Source organism: Didymosphaeria variabile (assembly GCF_027946475.1).
Source record: "Didymosphaeria variabile strain IMI 356815 chromosome Unknown scaffold_2, whole genome shotgun sequence".
NCBI classification, from domain to species: domain Eukaryota; kingdom Fungi; phylum Ascomycota; class Dothideomycetes; order Pleosporales; family Didymosphaeriaceae; genus Didymosphaeria; species Didymosphaeria variabile.
In genome coordinates this window covers 2,514,851-2,537,844 of record NW_026611621.1, presented here as the reverse complement: position 1 = coordinate 2,537,844, position 22,994 = coordinate 2,514,851, and the positions used below count along the sequence as shown (strand labels likewise).

At 40.1% G+C, this 22,994-nt stretch overlaps 4 protein-coding genes across 4 annotated transcripts; 2 read left to right on the top strand and 2 right to left on the bottom strand.

Annotated features, from left to right (window-relative positions):
- Window positions 1–11,016: 11,016 nt before the first annotated feature.
- ELP1 (putative elongator complex protein 1) lies at window positions 11,017–15,270 on the bottom strand (the record flags this gene model as incomplete). Its single annotated transcript, XM_056211352.1, has 7 exons — window positions 11,017–12,306; window positions 12,355–12,488; window positions 12,535–12,776; window positions 12,828–13,372; window positions 13,419–13,951; window positions 14,000–14,092; window positions 14,145–15,270. The coding sequence occupies 7 exons, from the start codon at window positions 15,268–15,270 to the stop codon at window positions 11,017–11,019; spliced, it is 3,963 nt and encodes a 1,320-aa protein (XP_056074825.1).
- A 335-nt stretch (window positions 15,271–15,605) lies between these two features.
- On the bottom strand, window positions 15,606–15,953 carry COX15_1 (Cytochrome c oxidase assembly protein cox15; the record flags this gene model as incomplete). Its single annotated transcript, XM_056211351.1, has 3 exons — window positions 15,606–15,634; window positions 15,694–15,726; window positions 15,776–15,953. The coding sequence occupies 3 exons, from the start codon at window positions 15,951–15,953 to the stop codon at window positions 15,606–15,608; spliced, it is 240 nt and encodes a 79-aa protein (XP_056074824.1).
- A 365-nt stretch (window positions 15,954–16,318) lies between these two features.
- MTR4 (ATP-dependent RNA helicase mtr4) lies at window positions 16,319–19,635 on the top strand (the record flags this gene model as incomplete). Its single annotated transcript, XM_056211350.1, has 4 exons — window positions 16,319–17,002; window positions 17,052–18,794; window positions 18,843–19,405; window positions 19,455–19,635. The coding sequence occupies 4 exons, from the start codon at window positions 16,319–16,321 to the stop codon at window positions 19,633–19,635; spliced, it is 3,171 nt and encodes a 1,056-aa protein (XP_056074823.1).
- A 2,054-nt stretch (window positions 19,636–21,689) lies between these two features.
- STS1 (Tethering factor for nuclear proteasome sts1) lies at window positions 21,690–22,682 on the top strand (the record flags this gene model as incomplete). The annotated part of the gene is made up of 2 exons (XM_056211349.1): window positions 21,690–21,762; window positions 21,829–22,682. The coding sequence occupies 2 exons, from the start codon at window positions 21,690–21,692 to the stop codon at window positions 22,680–22,682; spliced, it is 927 nt and encodes a 308-aa protein (XP_056074822.1).
- Window positions 22,683–22,994: the final 312 nt, after the last annotated feature.

Below are 22,994 nucleotides of genomic sequence, written 5' to 3'. Positions count from 1 at the left end.
GATAATATTACTAGATAGGTATATTAAAGGATATAGTAGACTATATTTATAATTATAAGTATTACTAAAGGGTAAACTCTAAGAAATATAAGCTATATAGGCTTTTAAGACCTTTACCTATTCTAGATAGTCTATAGTAGTATATAACTATAGATTTTATTATAGACTTACCCCTAAGTAAGTTTTCTAGAATAGTATATAATATAATATTAGTAATAGTAGATTACTTCTTAAAAATAATATATTGTATTCTAGCTAGAATAGATTAGAATAGTAATAACCTTATAGAGGCTTAGATAAGAGAGGTAGTTTAATTATATAATAACCTAGAGATAATATTATTAGATAAAGAACTAGTAATATAGTTAAAGTATTAGAATACCTTCTACTACTACCTAAACTTAAGGAGGGTCTTAATCTCTACTTTCTACCTATAAATAGATAGATAAATAAAAAGGTAAAATTAAACCCTAGAGTAGTACCTATAGATCTTTTATAGCCTTAAGTAAGATAATTAGGTATTATAGATATTATTAGTAGAATTTATATATAATAATAGTAAATATACCTTAACTAGGTATATACTATACTAAGTCTACTATAGATATAACCTAAGGGAACTAAACTAGCCTAAATAAAGCTTAAAAAATAAAGAAAGCCCTTAGGGCTTCTATATTTTAAAGAAACTACTTAGAGTAAAGGCCTAAACCTATAAAAAGCTTAAGGTTATTTAAGAATATTAAAAAAGGCTTATAGACTAAAAGAGACTTTTACTTAAGCTATAAGTTAGTAATAAAGTCTAGGTTAATAACTATTATATAAAGACTATAAGGCTAAGTAAAAAACTAGACTAAAAGTTTCTAGGACTAGAAAAAGTAGTTTAATATATTAGAAATCTACTAATAGCCTACTAGATAGAGCTTCCTAAACTAGAAAGTACCTATCTAGTTTTTTATCTCTTTTATTAGAGCCTTTTATTCTAAGGGGAAGAATACCTTACCTATAAAAACTAATTATTAATATATTATAATAAATAGGGATAATATCTTTAAAATAGATTAAATTATAGAGAGGTAAAAAGGTAAGATAATTAGTAGAAATATCTAATTAAATAGAAAGACTATAGGGAAGATATAAACTCTTAGAAGATAAAAGTATTAATTAGTATAAATATACTCTAGGAATTCTAGGTAAGACTAAAAATTAGACTAAAAAGGTTAAGAATTAAAATACTACTATAAAAAATATAAGGTTAAGAATAACCTTTTAAGAAAAGGGGTAACTAAGATAAATTATATAATATTACTAAGAGATAGCTAAATCTAGACTAGTTTATACTAAGTTATACTAAATAGGGCTAAACTAGGTATATTTTTACCTAAAATAAACTTCTTACTATAATTATACTCTTTTACCCCTTAAGTCCCTATATATTTTCCACTAGGAGTTTAGTAGTAGGTAAATCTACTAATTAAATAGAATATTTTAATAGAACAGTTAGAATATAGAAATTAGTAAAATTAAGTATTATTAAGGCTTAGACTATTTAAAAAATTAAGAAAATATCTAGTCTAGTATTAGAAAGTAAAAAGCTAGACTATAAAGAGGTAAATTCTACTATACTATACTATAACTACTTTATAACTCTTATATACTATTAAATTCTACTAGATAGCGCTAAGTTATACCTAAGTAAAACTAATACTAAAGATCTTAATCTACTTAGTTTTATTAGTATAACTTTAGATTACTATAGCCTTAGTATAGTAAGTAGTTAGAAACTTAGTATTAAAGTAGGTTAATTAATCTACCTTAGAACTACTAATAAAGGTAAGCTTTACTAAACTCTTACTAAGAGTAGGAGAAGTAGAATTATTACTACTATAACTACTATAAGTTAGTGTAGTAAAGATAGAGCTATTATAGGTTAGTATAACTAAAGGAATAGAAAAGAAGGTTATAGTAGACTCTTAAGCCTATTAAAGGGTTAACTTAGTATTAATAGCCTATATTATAGCCTCTATAGCCTCCTTACTAGTAGGTATAATTATATAGGGGTAACTAGGTACCTAAAATACTAGTTAGTACTAAGTTATACTAAATAGTACTATATAGTAATATTACTAGGCCTTTATCTTTATAAGGGAATAAAAGTATATTATTTATTAGGTTGGCTATATTTACATGTGTACGTAGTATAGGGTGTAATATATTATAAGTAAAAGGAAATATAAAAGGGTAACTAATAACTAGACTTTACTACTATTAAGGTACTTAGTAAATACCTTTATTATCTCTATTTATAATCTTAATATTATAAGGCCTCTTTATAATAGTATACTTAGTATTAGGTGTAAATAAGAAGCGTAGAGCTATAATTTAGTTACCTAGTATAGTAGAGAAACCTCTAAGCTAGTAAGCCTTAGTATTTAGATTAGCTTTAGTAACTTACTTTAGTAAGCTAGAACCTTATAAAATATACCTTTTTTATTTCTTTCTCTTTTCTTATCTTATTATATATAGAATATAACAAAGAGCCGTTTATAGTTAATATATAGTACTAACTAGCTATTTCTTTACTATTAGGTAGTTATAATAGTAGCTTTATTATAAACTTTTAACTTAAGCCTCCTAATCTACTTTTATAGTAGTATAAGCTATCTTATACTCTTTATAGGTATTTTAAGCCTTTTCTATTAAAGCTACCTTACTAAAAGTTAAAATATTCTAAATATATACTATAAGAAGCTTAAGGTAGGCTTTATACTTAAAGAGAATCTAAATAAGCTAGTTAATACTAAATTATACTAAATTATACTAAATTATACTAAATTATACTACTGTTAAATCCAGAAAGGGTAGCTAGTCCTAAATAGGTTAGGGTTAGTTCTCGGGCAAGACTTACTAAGGGGAGGAAGAAGGGGTTCTTATTAATATAGAAGTATCTTATAAAGTATAATAAGTTAATAAGAGAGGCCTAAGTAAATCTAAATAATAGATTAAAACTTAGGTTAAATATAAGAATTAACAGTAATTCTTCTATTCCTATATACTTAATTATATACAGCTACTTACTAGTAAGTGCTTACTAGAGAGTACTCTCTAGAGAGTACTCTCTAGAGAGTAGTTATATAACTTCCTAAAGCGCCCTAATCCTTAAATAGGCATTACCTATAGTTAATATATACTTATCTAGAGGCTCTACTACATAATAGGCTATCCTACTACCTATTAGATCCTAGATCCTAATATTACCTCTCCCCTTTCTAAGATTTGTCCCAAATCTTATAATCTCTTATATAAGCTACTACTTACCCTACTTACCCTTCTACTATTATTAGCACTATGCCTACTAACTCTACTATCCGCAAACATTATCTTTATAAAGAAATTCTTAGTGCTAACACTGTTATAGAGGAACCCTATGTTAATTATAACCTAGAGAATACCGTGTGTTATATTATACTAAACTTAAGTTTAAAGTGTGCTAAATGTACTCGCATAGGTCGTCTAAGGGTAAGGATATTAATTTAACTATAGTTAACTATCCTATAGCGGATACGTTAACTAGGTATTCTAGTACCTTATAGTCTACTCTAGATTAGGTGGAATAGATGTCTCTTCTAGGGACGTAACACTATTTATAGGTATATTACTTAATTATTACTATAGAGTAGCTTTTATTTCCCCTAAAGCCATTTCTAGTTACTCTAGTATAGTTATAGTAGTTATAGATTTTCTTCCTTATTTATTTAAGAAGCTGCTAGTAGTTCTTTCTTAACTTACTTTTAGGTTCCTATATATTCTCTAAGTATAGGTAACCTTTCCACTTAACTAACTATTCTTATAGGAATCTATTATCCCTAAAGTCCTTTCTCCCTACTTTATAGTATCCTAGGAGTATTTTAACTTTAAATTTAGTTTCTTCCTCTAGTTAGTAATAGAAGGTAGTTTTAACTAGTATCTTAGGGTCTACTAGTTCTAATAATAATATATAGAACATAGGTTATATCTTTGCATTAGGTAGTAACTCTAGTTTATAGTTAACTAGTAATATTTATTTAGAAATATAAAATAGTCTAACCTTAATATAATCTAGTTTCTTGTGTTTCTTCTTCTAGGTTTAAAGATTTTTTTATAAGTAGATATGCTTTATCCCCCTTCTTTAGCTAAGGTGCTATTTTTTATTTTTAGTTTAAGTAGGAAGTTACTTACTATTAAGCTTTCTTAAGGTTTTCTTAGAGTTTATTATATATTTTTTCTATATTATCTGCTATATCTATAGCTTCTTTTGCGTTAATATTCATTAGTAGTTATTAGTTAAAGAGATTTGGATGTTTTCTATATATAGTATAGTAAGGTATTTGCTTTATTACTATTAATACCTTATTATTATGTGCTAATTATACTATAGGTAGTAGTAAAACCTAGTTATTTTTCTATTTATTATAGTATATTTATAGATATATTTCTATAGTTTAATTTATTCTTTCTATTTTTCTATCTATCTGTGGATAATATGCCGTAGATAGTTTTTATTTTATTCTAATAAGTGCTATAAACGTTATCTAGAAGTTTAATATAAAGAGCTTATCTCTATTACTAATAATTATCTTTAGAATACTATAGTGTCTAACCTACTTATCTTAAAAGAGATAAGCTAGCTTCTTAGCTATTATGTTCTTTAGACATGGAATTAATTTAACGTAGCTTATAAATTAATATATAATTACTAAAATATTATTATATAAGGTTTTTATGGCTAGGTTAATTAAGTCTAGTATTCCTATAATAAAGTCTATAGCGATGTCTTTAAAGGGTGTTATTAGTATTCTAATTAGTTATATTTCTCTATACTTAAGATATGTGCCATATTTATTCCTTTAGTATTCTATATATTTTTAGATATACTTAGTTATAGCTTCTTTTATTCCTCTAAATGTGTAATTTTATTATATAAGTTCTATTGTTTTTGTAATGCCTGGATGTCCGTACATAGGGTTATTGTGGTATTGTTTAATAATCTTAGTTTATAGTTGTTTTAGTACTTCTTAGTTAATAACTAGGAGTTAGTTAAGTTCTACTATTAGTTTAAGAGATCTATTTTTATTTTTATAAAGAATTACTAAGTAGGTCTTAACCTTTTCTCCTACTAGATTACTTTGTCTACTAAGTGCGTCTACTTATCCATTTTCTTTTCCTACTATATAGATAATTTTAAATTTATACTATCTAGTAGTCTATAACTATCTTTATTATTATAGTATTAGTTCTTTTATTATCGTGAACCTTAGTAGGTTTTTGTAATCTATATAGATTTCTAGCGTTAAATAGCTAAGAGCGTATATTCTCTAGTGTTTTAAGGCTTTAACAATAGCGTAGAGTTCTTTATTATGTACGTTATATTATGTTTCTACGTTGTTAAATTTGCATAAGTAGTAGGCTATTAGGTGCTATTTACTATTTTATTCTTATTTTACGCATACTCCTAGTGTAAGATTACTTACGTTAGTTTTAAATTATAGTGGTTCGTCGCTCCTAAAATAAATAAGAACTAGTTCTATAATATATACTATTTTAAGGAGTTAGAATAACATTCCACACTTATTTATCTATTTAAAAGGTATGTCCTTTCTAGTAAGGTTTATTAATAGTATTATAACCTTTACATAATCTTTAATAAACTATTAATTAAATCTACAGAATCCTAAGAATTCTTAGATATTTTTTATAGTTTTTAGTATAGGCTAGTTCCTAATACTCTCTATTTTACTTAGTGCTATCTTAATTCCTTCTGTAGTAACAACGTATCTAAGGAATTTAAGTTATTTAATGTTAAATTAGCATTTCTTAAGTTTAATCCTTAAGTGTACCTTATCTAGTACTTTTAGTACTATCTATACATGCTTAGTATAGTTAGATTTATTCTTAGAAAAGACAAGAATATTATCTATATATATAATAATAAATATATCTAAATATTTATAAAGTATATTATTAATAAGTGCCTAAAAGGTTACTAGTACGTTAGTAAGTCTAAAAGGTATTACTAGGTACTTAAAGAGTCTATAGCGTAATTAAAATACTATTTTCTATTCTTTACCTTTCTTTATTCTAATTAGGTGGTATCCGTCTCTTAAGTCTATTATTATAAAGACTTTTACTCTTAAGAGTCTATCTCTAAGCTCTAAGATGTTAGGTAATAGGTATCTATTTTTAATTATTATATTATTAATCGCTTAGTAGTTAATGTATAGTCTATCTAATCTATCCTTCTTTTTAATAAATATAAAAGGGCTTACTACTAGTAACTTTAATAGTCTAATATATTCTTTTACTAGGTTTATCTTAATAAATTTATATTCTTTCTAGAGTTCTTCTCCTATTTTACTATATAGTAGTCTAAAGGGTGGCGTCTTCCCTTTTTCTAGGTTAATTATATAATCCTAGGGTTAATATTTTAGTAGGTTTACCTTTCCTTCCTTCTCTATAAATATATATATCTATGCTTTATACTCTCTAGGTACTTCTAAGGGTGTACTTTCTTCCTTCTTCTTATACTTTATAACCTAGTAGTTCCTACTAGCGTCTACTAAGGGTAATTTCTATTTTTTAACTTCCTATTATAAGTCTATATTATTAATAACACTCTTATCTACTGTTAATCTCTATTATTACGTAGGCTTAGCTTATAATACACATTTATAGTATTCTAAGGATAGCGTTCTTAAACCCTAATTAATATATAGGTTGTGCTTTCTTAACTAGGGTAATTTTAATATAATATTATACCTAGATCTGTCTAGTACATTAAGTGTGATTATTTCCCTATGTCTATAGATCTAAAGTATAGCAGTAACTTTATAAGTAATATATAGTATATTTAGTATTTAACTTCTATTTATAATATAGATAGGATAAGCTTTATCCTTAAGTGCTAGCTAGAGTCCTACTTATAGTGCTACTTCTTAGGATATAAAGTTTTCTAATACGCCTAAATCTAATAGTGCCTTAATCTATATTTTATTAAGCTAAACTAGTAGTTTAATTAATACCTTACTATTAATAGTATTTAACTCTCTAGTAGTATCTTTTTACCTATCTATAAGTCTTTAAGAGTTTCTTAGGCCTTAGGGGCTAGGGTCTAGTCTAAAAAAGAACTATTCTTAGGAGCTAGGTAGTCTATATTCCCTTTTTATTATTCCTTTTACTCCTACCCTTCTCTTCTTCTACTATAGTTATTCTTCTACTATAGTTTCTCTTTAGAAGCTTTACCTTTCTATGCTATGCTTATTTCTATATAAATATTAATAACTATTCTTAGTTAGTTAGGGTTCTTACTAAATCTATAGATATGCTTATTATCCTAGTGTCTACTATAATTAATATTTAAGTAAGTTTACTATCTATCTTAAGTGCATATTCTATTATAGAGTGTGCTAGTTACTATATTTTATATGTTATTTATACTTAAAAAGTATAATTTTTCTTACTTATCCTATAAATGTTTATCGCATTTATTAATTAGGTAATTGTACTATTCCTAGCAGCATTATTACTTATTTAGTGGTTATTTACCTTTATATAGCTCCTTAGCTCTATAGTAGGTTGGGCACTAGTTATGTCCGCATTTAATCTATTAGATGTTTAAGTGCCACAGGTTTTAGTGGTCTAGGTAGTACTTCTATAAATAATCTAGGTTCTTATTATAGAAGTTTTTACTAGGGTCTTATTATATATATCTATAATCTACCTATTATCTATCTTCCTTTGTAATAATTTCTAGTTAGCGTTTGTTGTAAGCTTCTAGTGGTATAGAGAATAATAGTAAGATTATTATAGGTAATAATAATATGTCTCTATCTTATAGTTAAATTAGTGGTTTATCTAAGTATTTCTATATATTTACTCTATTAGTGAAGATTACTTCTTTACCTTTAAACTATAGGTAAGGTGTTAGTATCTACTTAACTTCCTTATCTACTATTTTAGATTATTCTTCTTCTTTGTCCTTATAAAGTTGTGAATTAGTTAATACCTCTAATCTAGATTTGTTATTAAGTGTAAGGTTATTAATGGCGTTTGTAATAGTCTATTCTTTATCCTTAATTTCCTTTATTAGGATAGTAAGTACATTTAACTACCTAATAACCTTATTCTTAGATCTATAGTTCCTAGTAATATGGCCTAGTTTACTATATGTAAAATATATGTAAGTCTTAGTCCCCTAGTGTTAGGTTCTATCTAAGATATGCGTATTAGGCTTATAAAAGCCTAGTCCTTTTCCTTTTCCTTTACCTAAGTAGTTAAACTAGATATCTTCTATTAGCTAGTATCTATAGGAGTCTTATAATTAGTGTTAAGGTCCTTTTAGTGGCACCCTATAGACTATAGGTACTAGTTATCTAAAACTAATATTTCTTAGGTTGCATTAAAATTCCTATTACAGTATAAACTATTCTCTATTAATCCTAATTAATTTATTATATAATTTATTAAGGGTTCTAATAATTCCCCTACTACGTAGAAGTTCTTCTTATAGAGGTTTCTTAAGACCTTATTTATATATTATTATTAGTAACTTATTATCCTAGTTAAGTTATATAGCGTTCTTATAGAACTCTGCTATATACTTAGCTACTAATTATTATTACATTATAGTTTAAATATTTCGTACTATAATAGGTACCTTATTAGCAATTCTAAATATCTGTTTAAGATATTTCTTAAAGTTAGTATAGTCTTTAATAATGTTAACTGCGTCTATATAGTTATCTACATATTCCTTATCTTTATTATTATGGTCTATTTCTAGATACTTAGTTATATAGGGTTAAATCTATTCTCTAGTATTACCTCGTATATAAGTAGCTGTAAAGATAACCTTTTGTTTATCTTTAGGTTATTTATTAAGTTTAAAGAAGTAGAGGTCTAACTAAAGAAGCTAGATGTTAGTATACTTTCTATTACTATAATATAAATTAGGTTTATATACTTTACTCTTAGAGTTGCCTATTAGAGTAATAGTATTATTATCTAAAGCTATAGAAGAAGTAGGAGTCCTTATAGTTATATTAAGGGTGTTTAAGATATTAAATCTAGAAAGGATAGCTAGTCCTAAATAGGTTAGGGTTAGTTCTTGGGCAAGACTTACTAAGGGGAGGAAGAAGGGGTTCTTATTAATATAGAAGTATCTTATAAAGTGTAATAAGTTAATAAGGGAGGCCTAAGTAAATCTAAACAATAGATTAAAACTTAGGTTAAATATAAGAATTAATAGTAATTCTTCTATTCCTATATACTTAATTATATGCAGCTGCTCACTAGTGAGCACTTACTAGAGAGCGCTCTCTAGAGAGTGCTCTCTAGAGAGTAGTTACGTAACTTCCTAAAGCGCCCTAATCCTTAAATAGGCATTGCCTATAGTTAATATATGCTTATCTAGAGGCTCTGCTATATAATAGGCCGTCCTGCTGCCTATTGGATCCTGGATCCTAATAACTACTTAGGTACTTACTATAAAATATAAGCTATTTTTCTCTAAATAGGCTCTATATATCTTATAGCTATAGCCCTAGAAGACTAATAAATCCTAATTATTATTATAGAGGTCTATTAGGTATACTAACTAGGTATTAGATATACCCTAACTCTTATAAACTATAATATACCTAATATAAGGCTATTTAGTAAGAGTACCCTTAAAATAAATATTATTAATATAGTAATTTCTTATAGAGTGCTTCTTAGGAGGTATTATAATAAATAGTAATAAATTATAATAAATTACTCTAAAATATTATTATTATTATTATTATAGCTAAATAAGCGTAAAATTAACTTCCCTATTAGTAGTTAGTAATAGAAAATACTAAATTATACTAAATTATACTAGATTATACTAATATATAAAAGGACTATAAGAAATACTTACGTAAGGTTAGTAGCTAAAAAGTAAAAAATAAAAAGATAGAAGTTTTTAGTAAATTTTATTCTCTAAAAAGTATAAATATTTTAGTGTACTAAGGTCTTAGCACTAATATAAATAAAAAAACTAATAAGTTTATATAAAAGAGTTATTTAGAGCTAAGTTATACTAAATTATACTAATATAGGCTAAGTAGTACTAGTTAGGCCTATATAAAAATCTTTTATATTTAAAAAAGCTAAGAAGCTTCTCTAAGGCTAGAAAGCTACTTAAAAGGGGGGTAATATTAGGACTTATAGTATATAAGTATTAAATACTCTATTTAGGTACTAATTAGGTCTAGAAGGTAGGGCCTAGCGTTTATTAGCCTATTTTAAAGTATAAAGGATAGTAAGCTATCTAAGAAATTTAGATAATAAATTATCTATCTAATTATATACTACCTACTTTAGACCTTACTAATATCTATATTACTATATAACTATAAACCTAACATTAAAAGATAAGTAAGTAGAAAATAAATAAAGATAATTATTTCTAGCTTATTATTAAAGCTATAAAGAATATTAGAATAGTTTTATAGCCTAAAAAGTATACTCTATAAGTTTAGTATTTTAGAATATATTAATTCTAATATTTATTTTAGTTACTAAAATAGTAACTAAGTAATTACTTAGTTATATAGTAATACTAATTACTAAAAATTTATAATACTAGTGTAAGGGCTCTATTAGGGGCATTATACTAAGAGATATAAGATAATAAGCTAGTTAGGATCTAAACATAAGATAGTTATAATAGGGAGCTATCTAGGGTGGCCAGGAGCCTCTATAGAGGTGCGTGGCCACTAAGCCCTAAGCGAGGCGCCAGTCTCGCTTAGGAAGTGCTGAGGCCCGAGGCAGCTGCCAAGGCATCTACCCTGGCCCGGTGACACCTGCTATGTACCTACTAGGAATTCTACCTATACTAATTATATAGCACACGTCCTGAGGTTTGGTAAATTAAAACTTTTCGCGATAATTAGCTAAAACGACGGTAGATATATATTTCGTCGTGACTGTTTAATTTCCATGGAAGACCGCCATCCTTCAAACTAAAATACTTAACCTCTCAAAGACTGTCACAACAGGCGCCTCCCTCTTCTTGCCCAACTCAGCCAAACTATCCCAAAGCGTCGAATCCCCTCCACTAGGCCTGATCTCAGCTTCACTCAAGAGACCGCCATTTACCCCAACACCATTCGCCGCCGGGCCCTCACCCACCGCGCTTACCCCGTCACTCTGCGGATACATCTCCTTGACCGCCTCCCTACACCTCTCCCCAACATCCATCACCGCCGTCTCTACAGCCATTGCCCTCTCCCTCATCCCCCTTCTCACCAACCCCTCCACTAATCTTCGAATCTCATCCTGCATCCCATTGATTCTCTCGATAAGGCGCTCAACCGAATTAATGAGATATTCCTCTTCATACACAGTCCCCTTCTTCCCCCTCGCCCTCTTCCGCTCCTCCCTCCGCTTGTTCTTCGATGTTTTGCGTGTAGTCTGCGTGTTCACTGTGCCGGTCCGATTCGTGTACCTTGTCATGAACGTGCCCCCCGACGTCGTGTTCGTCGGCGCCAGCGATATATTATCGGGGATGTTAGCGTCCTCGATGCCTTCGTAGAAGGCGAGCGGGTCCTCCGCTTTCTTGGTGCGTAAGTCCTGGAGGCGCGGAACCTGCGCGAGAAGCTGGGATTTCATCTCCGCGAGAAACTCGGTCATGTCTGCGGAGCGCTCGACTAGCCCAGGGTCAATGACCTCGGCGATTAGGGCGGATTGGCTGCGTAGGGTTACGATACGGATGGCCTCGGCGAAGTAGGCGCCGCGGCAGAGGAGGCGAGCTGCGCCTTGAAGATCGGAAAGGTAGTCTAGTGCAATAGTACTGGCGGAGAAATATTCTTTGGACTCGGCGAGGCCTTCGACTAGGTCAGTGGCAAGCTGTTCGAGTTCTGGGGGTGACACGCCGGCGAGAATGGCAGAGGAGAGGGCTTCGCGCCAGAGGTTGGCGGAAAGGTAGCAAGGCCAGGCCGAAACGTGATCGCAGAGGTATTCATAAGCGATGGCAGCTTCTTTCTTCTTGTTGCTGGTGGAGAGGTGGTCTGCGTAAAGACGCATTATATTCTTATAATGAGCGGATTCGTATTGGTACATGCTGAGTGCTGCGGGATGGAGGGCGTGCTTCTGTACATAGTCATGGACTTCGTCGTGAGCTTCTAGATCTCTGAGATGGTAGAGTGCCTTGGTACGACGTCCGAGTTGATCATCGATCTGGAACTTTCGGCGTAAAGAAGGAAGTTCATGGAGAGATTGAAGATGAGGGAGGTACTCGCGTGGATCCTGTGAATGTAAGACTATAGATCGCATGCAAGCGAAATAACCGCATACCTTCTGTGACTGCTGAGCAATGAGCAGCGCAAGCTCGAGGTTATAGATGCCTAGCGATGTGTCGTACAATTGGTTGACGTCCGCAAGGAAGCAGATGTGTTCCGCAGCTCTATCAGTGAGAGGATCCTGTGTAGCTTTGTTGCATTAATTGTTTTTCTTATAGGGAACCAGCTGACTTACTTTGCAGGCGTCCTATCATTTCCAGCCCTGCCTCCAAGTCTGCAGGAACCTTGCATACGTGGGAGGTGATAATGTTCTGGAGATGATCAATATTGTATTTTTCCTGCTCTAGTACCGCCAGGAAAGCGTCACAGATCCGGTTGACCTTAGACTCAACCTGTTTTGCAGACAGCTTGTTCTTAGTCGTCAGATCCTTGGCCTTTAGCGTCTCACGGTACATTGTCTCCGACACGTCCTCGTTCCTGCGTTGGTCAGCCAGGAGCGTCAAGCGGGTCAGACGAGACTAAACCAACCTCAGCTGCGAAAGGAGTAGATCTATGTGCTCCACCCTCTTTATCTGTGTCACGATCTTGGCGATGTTCGCCAAGAAACGTTCTGGATCATGGTCATGTAGTATATTCATGTCAACACGCTGATTGCGACAGGCAAGGAATGCCTCGTCATATCTTTCAGCTTCGATGAACCGCCTAATAGCAGCAAGCACAAGAGCTCGTGGGTATATGGTTTCGAGATTTCCTCTCGGCATCTGTAGTACCACGGAATATGTAGTGGGCATGACTGTGACGAGCTTCGCTCCGCGCTCGATACTTCTGCACCTTTCATCCATCTGGGGCTCGTCGGCAGGTACTTCGAGTTCTGCTGTTGTGTGTGAGAGAGGCATCGTAATCGCGGATGATATTTTACCTTGTAGATTCGTCAGGTGCACGAATTTGAGTAGATGTTGGGTGGTAGTGAGAATCAGATGTGCAGGAGTAACTACGAATGACGTGCAGTTCCTCACCAAGACTCGCTCGTTGGCGTACAAGGCGCCGCTTTTCGTCAACCCGAATGCCACAATCTGCGCCTGGTTAGCTTTGCCTATCGATTTGGACATGGACATTTACTTCTCCTTCGAGCATTACAGTCTTTACATCGGGGGTGAAGGATGGCATGTTCGTCAGTGGTGTGGTTTGCGTCGGCCCATTGGTTCTCAATTCGACCATTGATGTGAACTCGCCGTTGCGCAGATTGACCAGGAATCTAGAAGATTCTATATCGGAGGTCATCGAAGACACTATCCCGGGCTCTAGAATAGGGCCCCTGTTCATCATTCGCTTGTCCTCGTTTGTCCACACGAAAGTCTCTTCCTCGTCCCACACGTCCGTCAGGACGCATATTTGGTTATCGCCAACCAAAGCTACGTGACGAGGGGAATGGTCGTCTGCAAGATGGCTTCTCCAAAGGAAGGTTGGTCGACTGACTGGCCGTATCTGGAAGTCGAATGCGAATATTGCAATGTCTGTGTCAGACAAGACCGCTAAACGCGTGCCTGAGCGGGAGAATGCAACGTCAACAGCATTGCGATCCAGTGCAAGCTGGAACATTGACATCGGAGGAGGAATGTTAGCAATACGCAAAGGTGTGATCTTCAGGTTTCCTTCGCAGTCTTAGCGAGTGCTCAGAGATGTATTATATCATAACTTACGGCCATCGATCGAAGCGACCAATCCAAAGTCGTGCGGTGGTGCTACAGAAGCAGCCGCGACTATCGATGCGTACTCTAGGATCTGCAGCGAGCCTAGGTAGGATCATCAGCTTGTAAGGCATATGCGGTAATTTGTTCCACTTACTCGCAGTAGACAATGCCACGGATAGAGGTCGCTCTGGATCCCAGGAGCAGCGAACGTTTGTTGCAACCTTTTCTGGCAATGTTATTTCTTGTTTGAGATAGTAATGGTAGTTGCTCATAGTCCAGAGTTGGACTTTGTCCATGTATGATACTGCTAACACGTTGGAGTCGTTGTTCCACGATAGAGTCAAAGGTGTGGACAGGCTCTGCAGCTCCTCAGGGGTAAACCGCAGGTCAAATTGGCCATGACGAAGACCGTTACGCTCAAAGAAGACCACTTCGACCCGGTCAGAAGATTGGCGTGTACTAGCGATGAGGTTTCCAGAGGGTCTCCAGCTGAGTGCGCCTTGAAGGCCATCGATAGGCTCGCTTACGCTGTCAAGCTGGCCTTCCCGAGAATATACTCGGATCATCCTACGGCGTTGTTTCTCGACGCTGTTGACAGCAAAGTAGGCACCGTCGCCGCGCCAGCTGACGGTGATAGAGTGATCGTCCAACGGGCTGAGCACACCTTCGTCAATAGTTTCCGGCATAGTGGGATCTTGAAGAGCCCTTGCTCTCTTGCCCTTGAACTGAGTTTCCTTTTTGCCCCAACCCACGGACACATGGTTTGAGACGTCGACGTCCCCAGAAGAAAATGTGACACTAGCGATGTTGTCGATGTCCCGGCTCATCAGTAATAATGTGTCGGCCTGTGTGACAATGGCCAGGAGTTCATCGTCAGGCGACCACGCAGCAGCGGAAATTCCAGCATCTACGGACCCCACGATCTCGACAAGATCTTGGCCATGCTCAGGGTGCTCTCGAGCCAGGATGATATCTCCTCCAGCCAACACCAGGCATGAGGTAGACGAGTCGGCGAAATGATGGAGACTCAGTATCGAGTCATGGGTAAGCGAGGGTAGCGGGCACGGAGCATCCCACGATGCGATCGTCTCCAACTTCTTTTCTGCCCCGTCGCTGCCATCATGTAGCCTTTTGAGCTCGATAGTTGCACGTGATTCCGAAGGCCCGAACGCACATATTGATGCATGCGAGGCGGCATCCCAGGCGGTAGCTGTGAGAGGTAGCGGATCCTCGCCGGAAAACCGCAGGAGCGACCTCCCCACGATTCTCAGGTTGCGCATCGCAGATGCAAAGTGTGGAAGTTCTGGTGATCCTCTCTCGGGTGGTGACGGCGAATGAGAGGCGCGCCAAATGCTCGAAATTTTGGAGGTTAGATAAGCCGAGCTTTGCCCGATAGGATCCATCAGAGAGACCTGTAGACCAATATCGAGGGGAGCAAAGGTCACGAACAATCACACAAGCAGAGCCGCGGCTCGATTAAATCAACACAGGCAATGAAATTGATGCTCGTCATGGTGTACAGTCGTTCTTGGGAACGACCCTTATTCTACAAGTGCCATATTCCTCCGGTGTCGTTACCCGAGAGCAATCTACAAACCTATGCCTGCCGGCCCGTTTAAGGCTTGTTCTTCTTCGTCTGCCAGACTACACCGCAAAAGTCAGATATGCATGTAGTAAAGTGAGTGTGCGCATGTATATCTCACCGGCAAGGCCGAAGGGAAGGAGGAAGCCGGTCGCTACAGCTGTTAGCGCGCTGTGTGCCATTGAGACCCAACCAAAGCTTACCCATGAAGCCCCAGTACTTGAAGGCAAAGCCCTTCTTCAGCGGGTCGAAAGGCAGGTTGCTGCGGGGACCCTCGGGGTAGTGGTAGGGGCTGGAGAGCTGGGCGCGGGTGGACTGGAAGCCGCGACGGGCGACGAGGGACGGGGCCGCGGTGGCGCGGAAAGCTGCACGAGCAAGCATCTTGAGACGTCAGCGGCGGACTCAATTGGGCGGTGTCGCAGGCGTACTTTGGGAGTGGTGAGGAGTGGAGAGGGTGTGTTGGTAGGTAGTGCTTGCTGGAGCTTCAGATCGGATGACACTGCGACGAGCTCGGCAGGCGTGCTGAGGTAATCCTGCAGCGCCAAGACCCAGCAAGGGCAGGCGCGAATGAGCTAGGCCCGATCCAAGGTGAACTTTTTATGACTTCCTCGCGCAACATTCGGACCCGCAATCGAGCACGCCTACGTGCTTCGAAATAGCTGCCTGTGCGTGTTCACCCCGCGTTCGAGTCTGCAGTATCTCGGGTTCACTCATCTTACACTAACTCAGCACCGCGCACCGCAGCCATGGATGACGAGCTGTTTGACGTCTTCGAGGACGGCCCGCAGACGGCAACAACCGCTGCGCACAAGCCCAAGCAAACAAAGAAGCGCCAGGCAAACGGCGAGGTCAAATCGCCCGTGCATGATGCCCCCATGCAGGACGCGCCTGCTTGTGTAGACGAAGAAGTTACAAAACAAAAGCGCCAAAAGCGCGACCTCGAGCCCGAACCGGTCGTCACGGATGCCTTCGAGACGGAGCAGTCGCGCGAGGTCGCCGCTTCCGCAGGCCTACAGGGCCAGGCACACCAAGATGGACAGGCCGTCGTGCTATCACATCAGGTCCGTCATCAGGTCGCCCTGCCGCCCGACTACGACTATGTCCCCATATCCGAGCACAAGCCGCCGAACGACCCCGCACGAACATGGCCTTTCACCCTCGATCCTTTCCAGCAGGTCTCTATCGCGTCGATACAGCGGGGCGAAAGTGTCCTAGTCTCTGCGCATACATCTGCCGGCAAGACGGTTGTGGCAGAATATGCAATCGCGCAGTGCCTGAAAAACAACCAGCGTGTTATTTATACAAGCCCCATCAAGGCGTTGAGCAACCAGAAGTATCGAGAGTTCACAGCTGAGTTTGGTGATGTGGGCCTTATGACGGGCGATGTCACCATCAACCCCACCGCGACGTGTCTGGTCATGACGACTGAGGTAGGTCTTGCTCACAATGACTGGATGTCAGAAAGTCTAACGTGCACAGATTCTTCGGTCCATGCTGTACCGAGGCTCCGAAATCATGCGTGAAGTGGCATGGGTCGTCTTCGACGAGGTGCACTATCTACGCGATAAGTCGCGCGGCGTCGTATGGGAGGAGACCATCATTCTACTGCCCGACAAAGTTCGCTACGTCTTTCTGTCCGCCACCATTCCGAATGCCATGCAATTTGCGGAATGGATCACCAAGACTCACAAACAGCCGTGCCACGTCGTATACACCGATTTTCGTCCGACACCGTTGCAGCACTACTTTTTCCCAGAAGGCGCCGATGGCATACATCTGATTGTTGATGAGAAAGGAGCTTTCCGCGAGGAGAACTTCCAGAAGGCCATGGCTTCGATTGCGGAGAAGGCTGGCACCGCTGCAGATGACTTCCTGGCTAAGAGGAAAGGGAAAGGCAAGGACAAAAAGACGAACAAGGGCGGCAACAAGGACCAGTCCGATATCTACAAGATTGTGAAGATGATCATGCTGAAGAACTACAACCCAGTGATTGTCTTCAGCTTCAGCAAGCGAGAATGCGAGAATTATGCTCTGGCTATGAGCCAGCTTGCCTTCAACGACGAATCGGAAAAGGCCATGGTGTCTAAGGTTTTCAACAGCGCTATCGAGATGCTTTCGGAAGAAGATCGCTCCCTCGCACAGATACAGAACATCCTCCCGCTCTTGAGGCGCGGCATCGGCGTTCATCACTCAGGTCTGTTACCCATCCTGAAGGAGACCATCGAAATCCTCTTCCAGGAAGGTTTAATCAAGGTGCTCTTTGCGACAGAAACCTTTTCGATCGGCTTAAATATGCCGGCGAAGACTGTTGTCTTCACTAGTGTGCGGAAGTTCGATGGCGTCTCCCAGCGATGGGTCACGCCGTCCGAATTCATCCAGATGTCTGGGCGTGCCGGTCGTCGTGGTCTTGACGAACGCGGAATCGTCATCATGATGATCAACGAGCAAATGGAACCAGCTGTAGCAAAGGAGATCGTTCGCGGCCAACAAGATAACCTCAACTCGGCTTTCCACCTTGGCTACAACATGGTTCTCAACTTGCTGAGAGTCGAGGGCATCTCTCCAGAATTCATGCTGGAGCGTTGCTTTTCACAGTTTCAGAACACTGCAAGCGTTAGCAATCTGGAAAAGAAGTTGCGGGAGCTCGAGAGCGAGCGCGACAATATGATTATTACTGATGAGACCGCCATTCGCGATTACTACAACCTGCGAGAACAGCTTGACAATCTAACGAAGGACATGCGGGACGTCATACAGCATCCGGCACATTGCTTGCAATTCCTGCAGCCTGGACGTCTAGTCAGGATCAAGTACAAAGAGCACGACTTTGGATGGGGCGCCGTTGTCAATGTTACGCAACGTAAACCTGAGAGAGGTGAGAAGTTCCGCGAGCAGGAGTCATATGTTCTAGATTGCGCGCTTGTTGTGGCCAGTGATACGAAATACGTGCCACACAGTAACAATGGCTTGCCTCCGGGCGTCCGCCCTCCATCTGCTGGTGACAAAGGCAAAGTCGAATCTGTGCCAGTGCTTTTATCGGCCATGGAGTCTATCGGTCATCTTCGCTTGTTCCTCCCAAAGGATATCAAGACCACCGAGAACAAGGTTCACGTCCAAAAGGCGTTGGATGAAGTCAAAAAGCGTTTTCCTGATGGAATTGCAATCTTGGATCCTATAGAGAACATGAAGATACACGATGAGGTCTTCAAGCGAACACTCAGAGTATGCTCAGCTTGCAAACTCATTGAAAAGGCTAACATATATGTCCAGAAGATCGAAGTCTTGGAATCGCGCTTGCTTTCCAACCCATTGCACAACTCACCACGGTTGCTAGAGCTTTACAATCAATACGCGAAGAAGATCGCGATTGGCGACAATATTAAAGCGCTCAAGAGGGAGATCTCGGCCGCGCTTTCTGTTATACACATGGATGAGTTGAACGCCCGCAAGCGTGTCTTACGTCGTTTGGGCTTCATCAAGGATGCAGATGTCGTTCAACTCAAAGCACGAGTTGCATGCGAAATTAGCACCGGCGACGAGCTTGTGCTAAGCGAGTTGTTATTCGAAAAAGAATTCAACACGCTGACACCCGAACAGTGCGCAGCCTGCCTTAGTTGCTTCATCTTTGAGGAGAAGAGCAAGGAGGCGCCATCGCTGAGGGAGGACCTTGCCTTCCCATTCAGGAAGATCCAAGACAAGGCCAAATATATTGTCAAAGTTTCTAAGGACGCTAAGATGCCTCTCAACGAAGATGAATACGTCCAGTCGTTCAAGTGCGAGCTCATGGAGGTCGTGTATCAATGGTGTAAAGGCGCGTCGTTTGCTGAAATCTGGTACAACTTAATTCTCCCTACATGCGATCAGTTACTGACGTGGCCACAGCAAAATGACCGACGTCTACGAGGGCAGTCTCATCCGCCTCTTCAGACGTTTGGAAGAATTGCTCCGACAGGTGGCCCAGGCCGCCAAGGTCATGGGAAGTGAAGAGCTTGAGCAAAAGTTTACGGCAGCGCTCGAGCTCGTCAGGCGAGATCTCGTGGCGGCGCAGTCTTTGTATCTCTAGCAACAGGTAAGTCAGCATCATCTTTAAGAGTTGTTAGGGAACTGTGTTGGCGCTTGCCTCATCGCTGAGCGTCAGATGTTACGTCTTTGGATGCCCAAAAGTACGTGACGTCAGGAAGCATGGAACTGAGGAAGCATCGGCGTTCAGGTTCATCGAGAGCCACGGCCTTTTTGCGTCCTGGATAGAAATTCACTAGATCTGCGGCTCTGTGTAGTATAGCATTGCGCTACAGCCAAGGGTCCCCCCGGAACAAATCATTTCCCATGTGCTAGTACGCAATGCCGGGGTACAATGTGGGTGTTCAGGCTGGGCGATTGTCTAAGACTCTAGGCCTTGCACCTCTAAGTCTGAGATCTTCAGATATTTTAGCTGGCTAGAACACCTACTTCACCCAGGTCCCCAATTTTTGTACATTACACTGACTTTGTACCCCCGCCTTAGATATATGTTCACGTGCTGTTGTCAGAAATATTTCTTGGACCGTTGGACAATCTCGCATAGTGGGCTGCGCTGTTATGTACCTCCTCGGATTGGCTTTGGCCAATACGTCTCCAGCTCTTTCGCTTAATACAGTACTCCAATGCAATAGGGGTTGATCGGATATCCAAGCATAGCGTAAGTGCATCGTACTCTTCGCATTCTTCATTCCCTAGTAAGACTTGTTTAGCTGAGGCCTGAACTACAGTTGCGTTGTTGCACAATGAGGCAGCACTTACACCAGAAGAAGCCGTAGTAGAGCGTACCACCATGGATGAGCATTCGACTGGTAGTACGTTAGTATACTAAATAGCCATATAGAGGTGTATCACTCGACTTTGAATTGCATTGAGGTGCGAAGTGGTGGAGGTGGTAGAAGTGGTAGGCGCAATAGGATAATCCGCACACTTAGTGCTTGAAAAGACTCTGGCCGCTACGTGAGGTACTGGAAACATAAAATACATTTCGTGCTCTGGGGGGGGGCTTGGTTTGTGGAGAACAACATCTTGGACTTGGGGGTGATTGCATAACCTTGTGCGAAACATGAGTTCGGCCCAGCTTAGTTGGTGGTTAAAAGACGAAGAACGATTCTAGCCTAAAGCTTTCTTTCCCATCACTATCATGGATCGAGTGGTCGTGACCATTCTCGTTGGTTCTGGAACCACTGGCTCTCTTGTGGACTTCTTTAGCCACCAAAGCTCTAAGGACGCTCCAGCGTCTGTATTGGCCGGAAGTGCGAATAAGAATTCGGTCGTCGAAGGGTTGCGCTGTTCGTGAATGTCGAGATTGACAGTGGGGGCTAAGTCCATTGAAAAACAAGGAGATAATTCAACGGTCGTCTGCGTCCTTGATTAGGGTGCAGGCAACATGCAATGCTTCCAAATTGTGGGCCTCGAAGATGAGAGGATCATATACCATAGGCAGCTGTAGGTTGCTTAAGTCGCAAATGCTGGTTCGATTGTCAACTTTAGCTTTGCGACATGCAAGCGTGCAATAAACATAGGGTGTTGATAAACTTGACGGTAGGTACCCCACAACTTATCACCGAAACGTCTAGATGGTGGGAAAGTATTCGTCGAAGTGAAACATCTTTTTACGCCCGAGTATTGGGATCAAGTCTGAGTAGAGACTCGCTACATGAGAGCACAACAAATCAATGAAGTAACATATGCCTCATGTTCAGTATGTTTGCAGCTCTGTACATTGCTTGATGAACAGACATCAAGTCGCGATCAGCGGTCGCGTCACTTGACCACCTGGTATAGCTGGACGTGGTCCTTGATCTTCTTGCGAAGACAAACAGTGCAGAAAGATATTCCTTGTCTGCAGCCTTCAGGATTTTCTGTTTACTACGACGTGTGCGGCGGGTCTGAGCGGCGCTAAGAGCGGCCCGTGCTTTGCCCTTTTGACGACTAGCATGTCGCCCGCTCCACGCCGTCAACCACCACAGCAACCAACACAGCTGCTCCTTCAACCGCGGCGGCCGAGCGCCCGTCTATTCTTCACCTCGCACTGTGAAGCCGCCCAGCGCGAGCTACTCAGGCACTCGCCCTCCGACACCGCCGTCCACCACAGCTATGAATGTCATCAACAGCAGCTTCGCCCCCCCTCCGCACCTGCTTCCCAATCGCCTGTCACCCACCCGCAACAGTGAGTCTCCCGGCGCCAGACCGCACCTTCAACCGCACCGCGCCGCTGACCTTACGTCCTCTACAGTTCTCTCGCCCTCCATGTCTAGCCGGAAACGCAAAGCCGACGACGAGGGAAGCGGCGGCGATGACGACCGCATGTCCGCATCGCCCTCTGGCTCGCCCGCCATCTTGGACCGACCCCTCGCAAAGCATTCGACCAAGCGCATGCGGACCAATGTCTCGGGCAGGCCCCTACCGCTGCAGCGACTGTTGGAGACACTGAGCGCCGACGACATGCGAAACGTACTACAGGCCATCTGCGACCAACACCCGGACATCGGCAATAAAGTCCTGTCAACCGCGCCCCGGCCCAACATACAGTCAACGCTGGAGGTGCTGGCCAAGTACGAGTCATCCTTCCAGGCAGCCTTCCCATTCGGCGGTCGAGCTTCATCCGACTATGCATACAACCGCGTGCGCCAGCACCTCATCGAGCTTCTCGAAGCCCTCAAAGATTTCACGCCCCACTTCCTCCCTCCGAACGAATCCCAACCCGCCACATCGCTTGCCTTCCTAGACGGCGCTACCGAGTTCATCCACCGACTGCCCGACTGGGACACCTATCAGCACAATCGTCATAGAGAGGAGGCCTACGAAGAGATGGCCAAAGCATGGGCAGCGGTCTTCCGGGAGGCATCAAAGAAGGCAGGTGGTATACAGCTCCAGTACGGAGGATGGGATCAGAAGATTGCAAAGCACAATGAGGTGTCTGGCGGTCGCATGCAAGAGGCGATTAACGAGCTTCGCACCAGCCTAGGCTGGATGGGTAACGAAGTGCAACAGCCCGCTGCAGGCCAACATGGTAACATGTCTGTTAGGGACCAGCTCTTCAACGGATCATACGGCATGGGAGCATCCGCCCGCGTAGGAGCATGGTAGATGTCCTATGGAGGTCAATGCTCCCATTTTCTTTTGTCGATCTCCTACGATACCCTGCGTTGTGACACGACGTTGGCAACACCACCACTACTGTCGTTGCTGTGACCGGCGCCGCGCAAGAAGAGAATGGTCTGGGTTTCCAAGGGATGATGTAGCTAGTCAACACTGTTCGGAGGGAGGTTCACGATAACGACTCGGCATCTGCATAGCGTCTGCATGGGCTCTTGTCTGCTTTTATACACACTGCGCACGGCAAGGTCCGCTTTTTTGTCTTTCCTTTCTTTCAGGCGTCCCCGGGCTGGGTCTGATTTG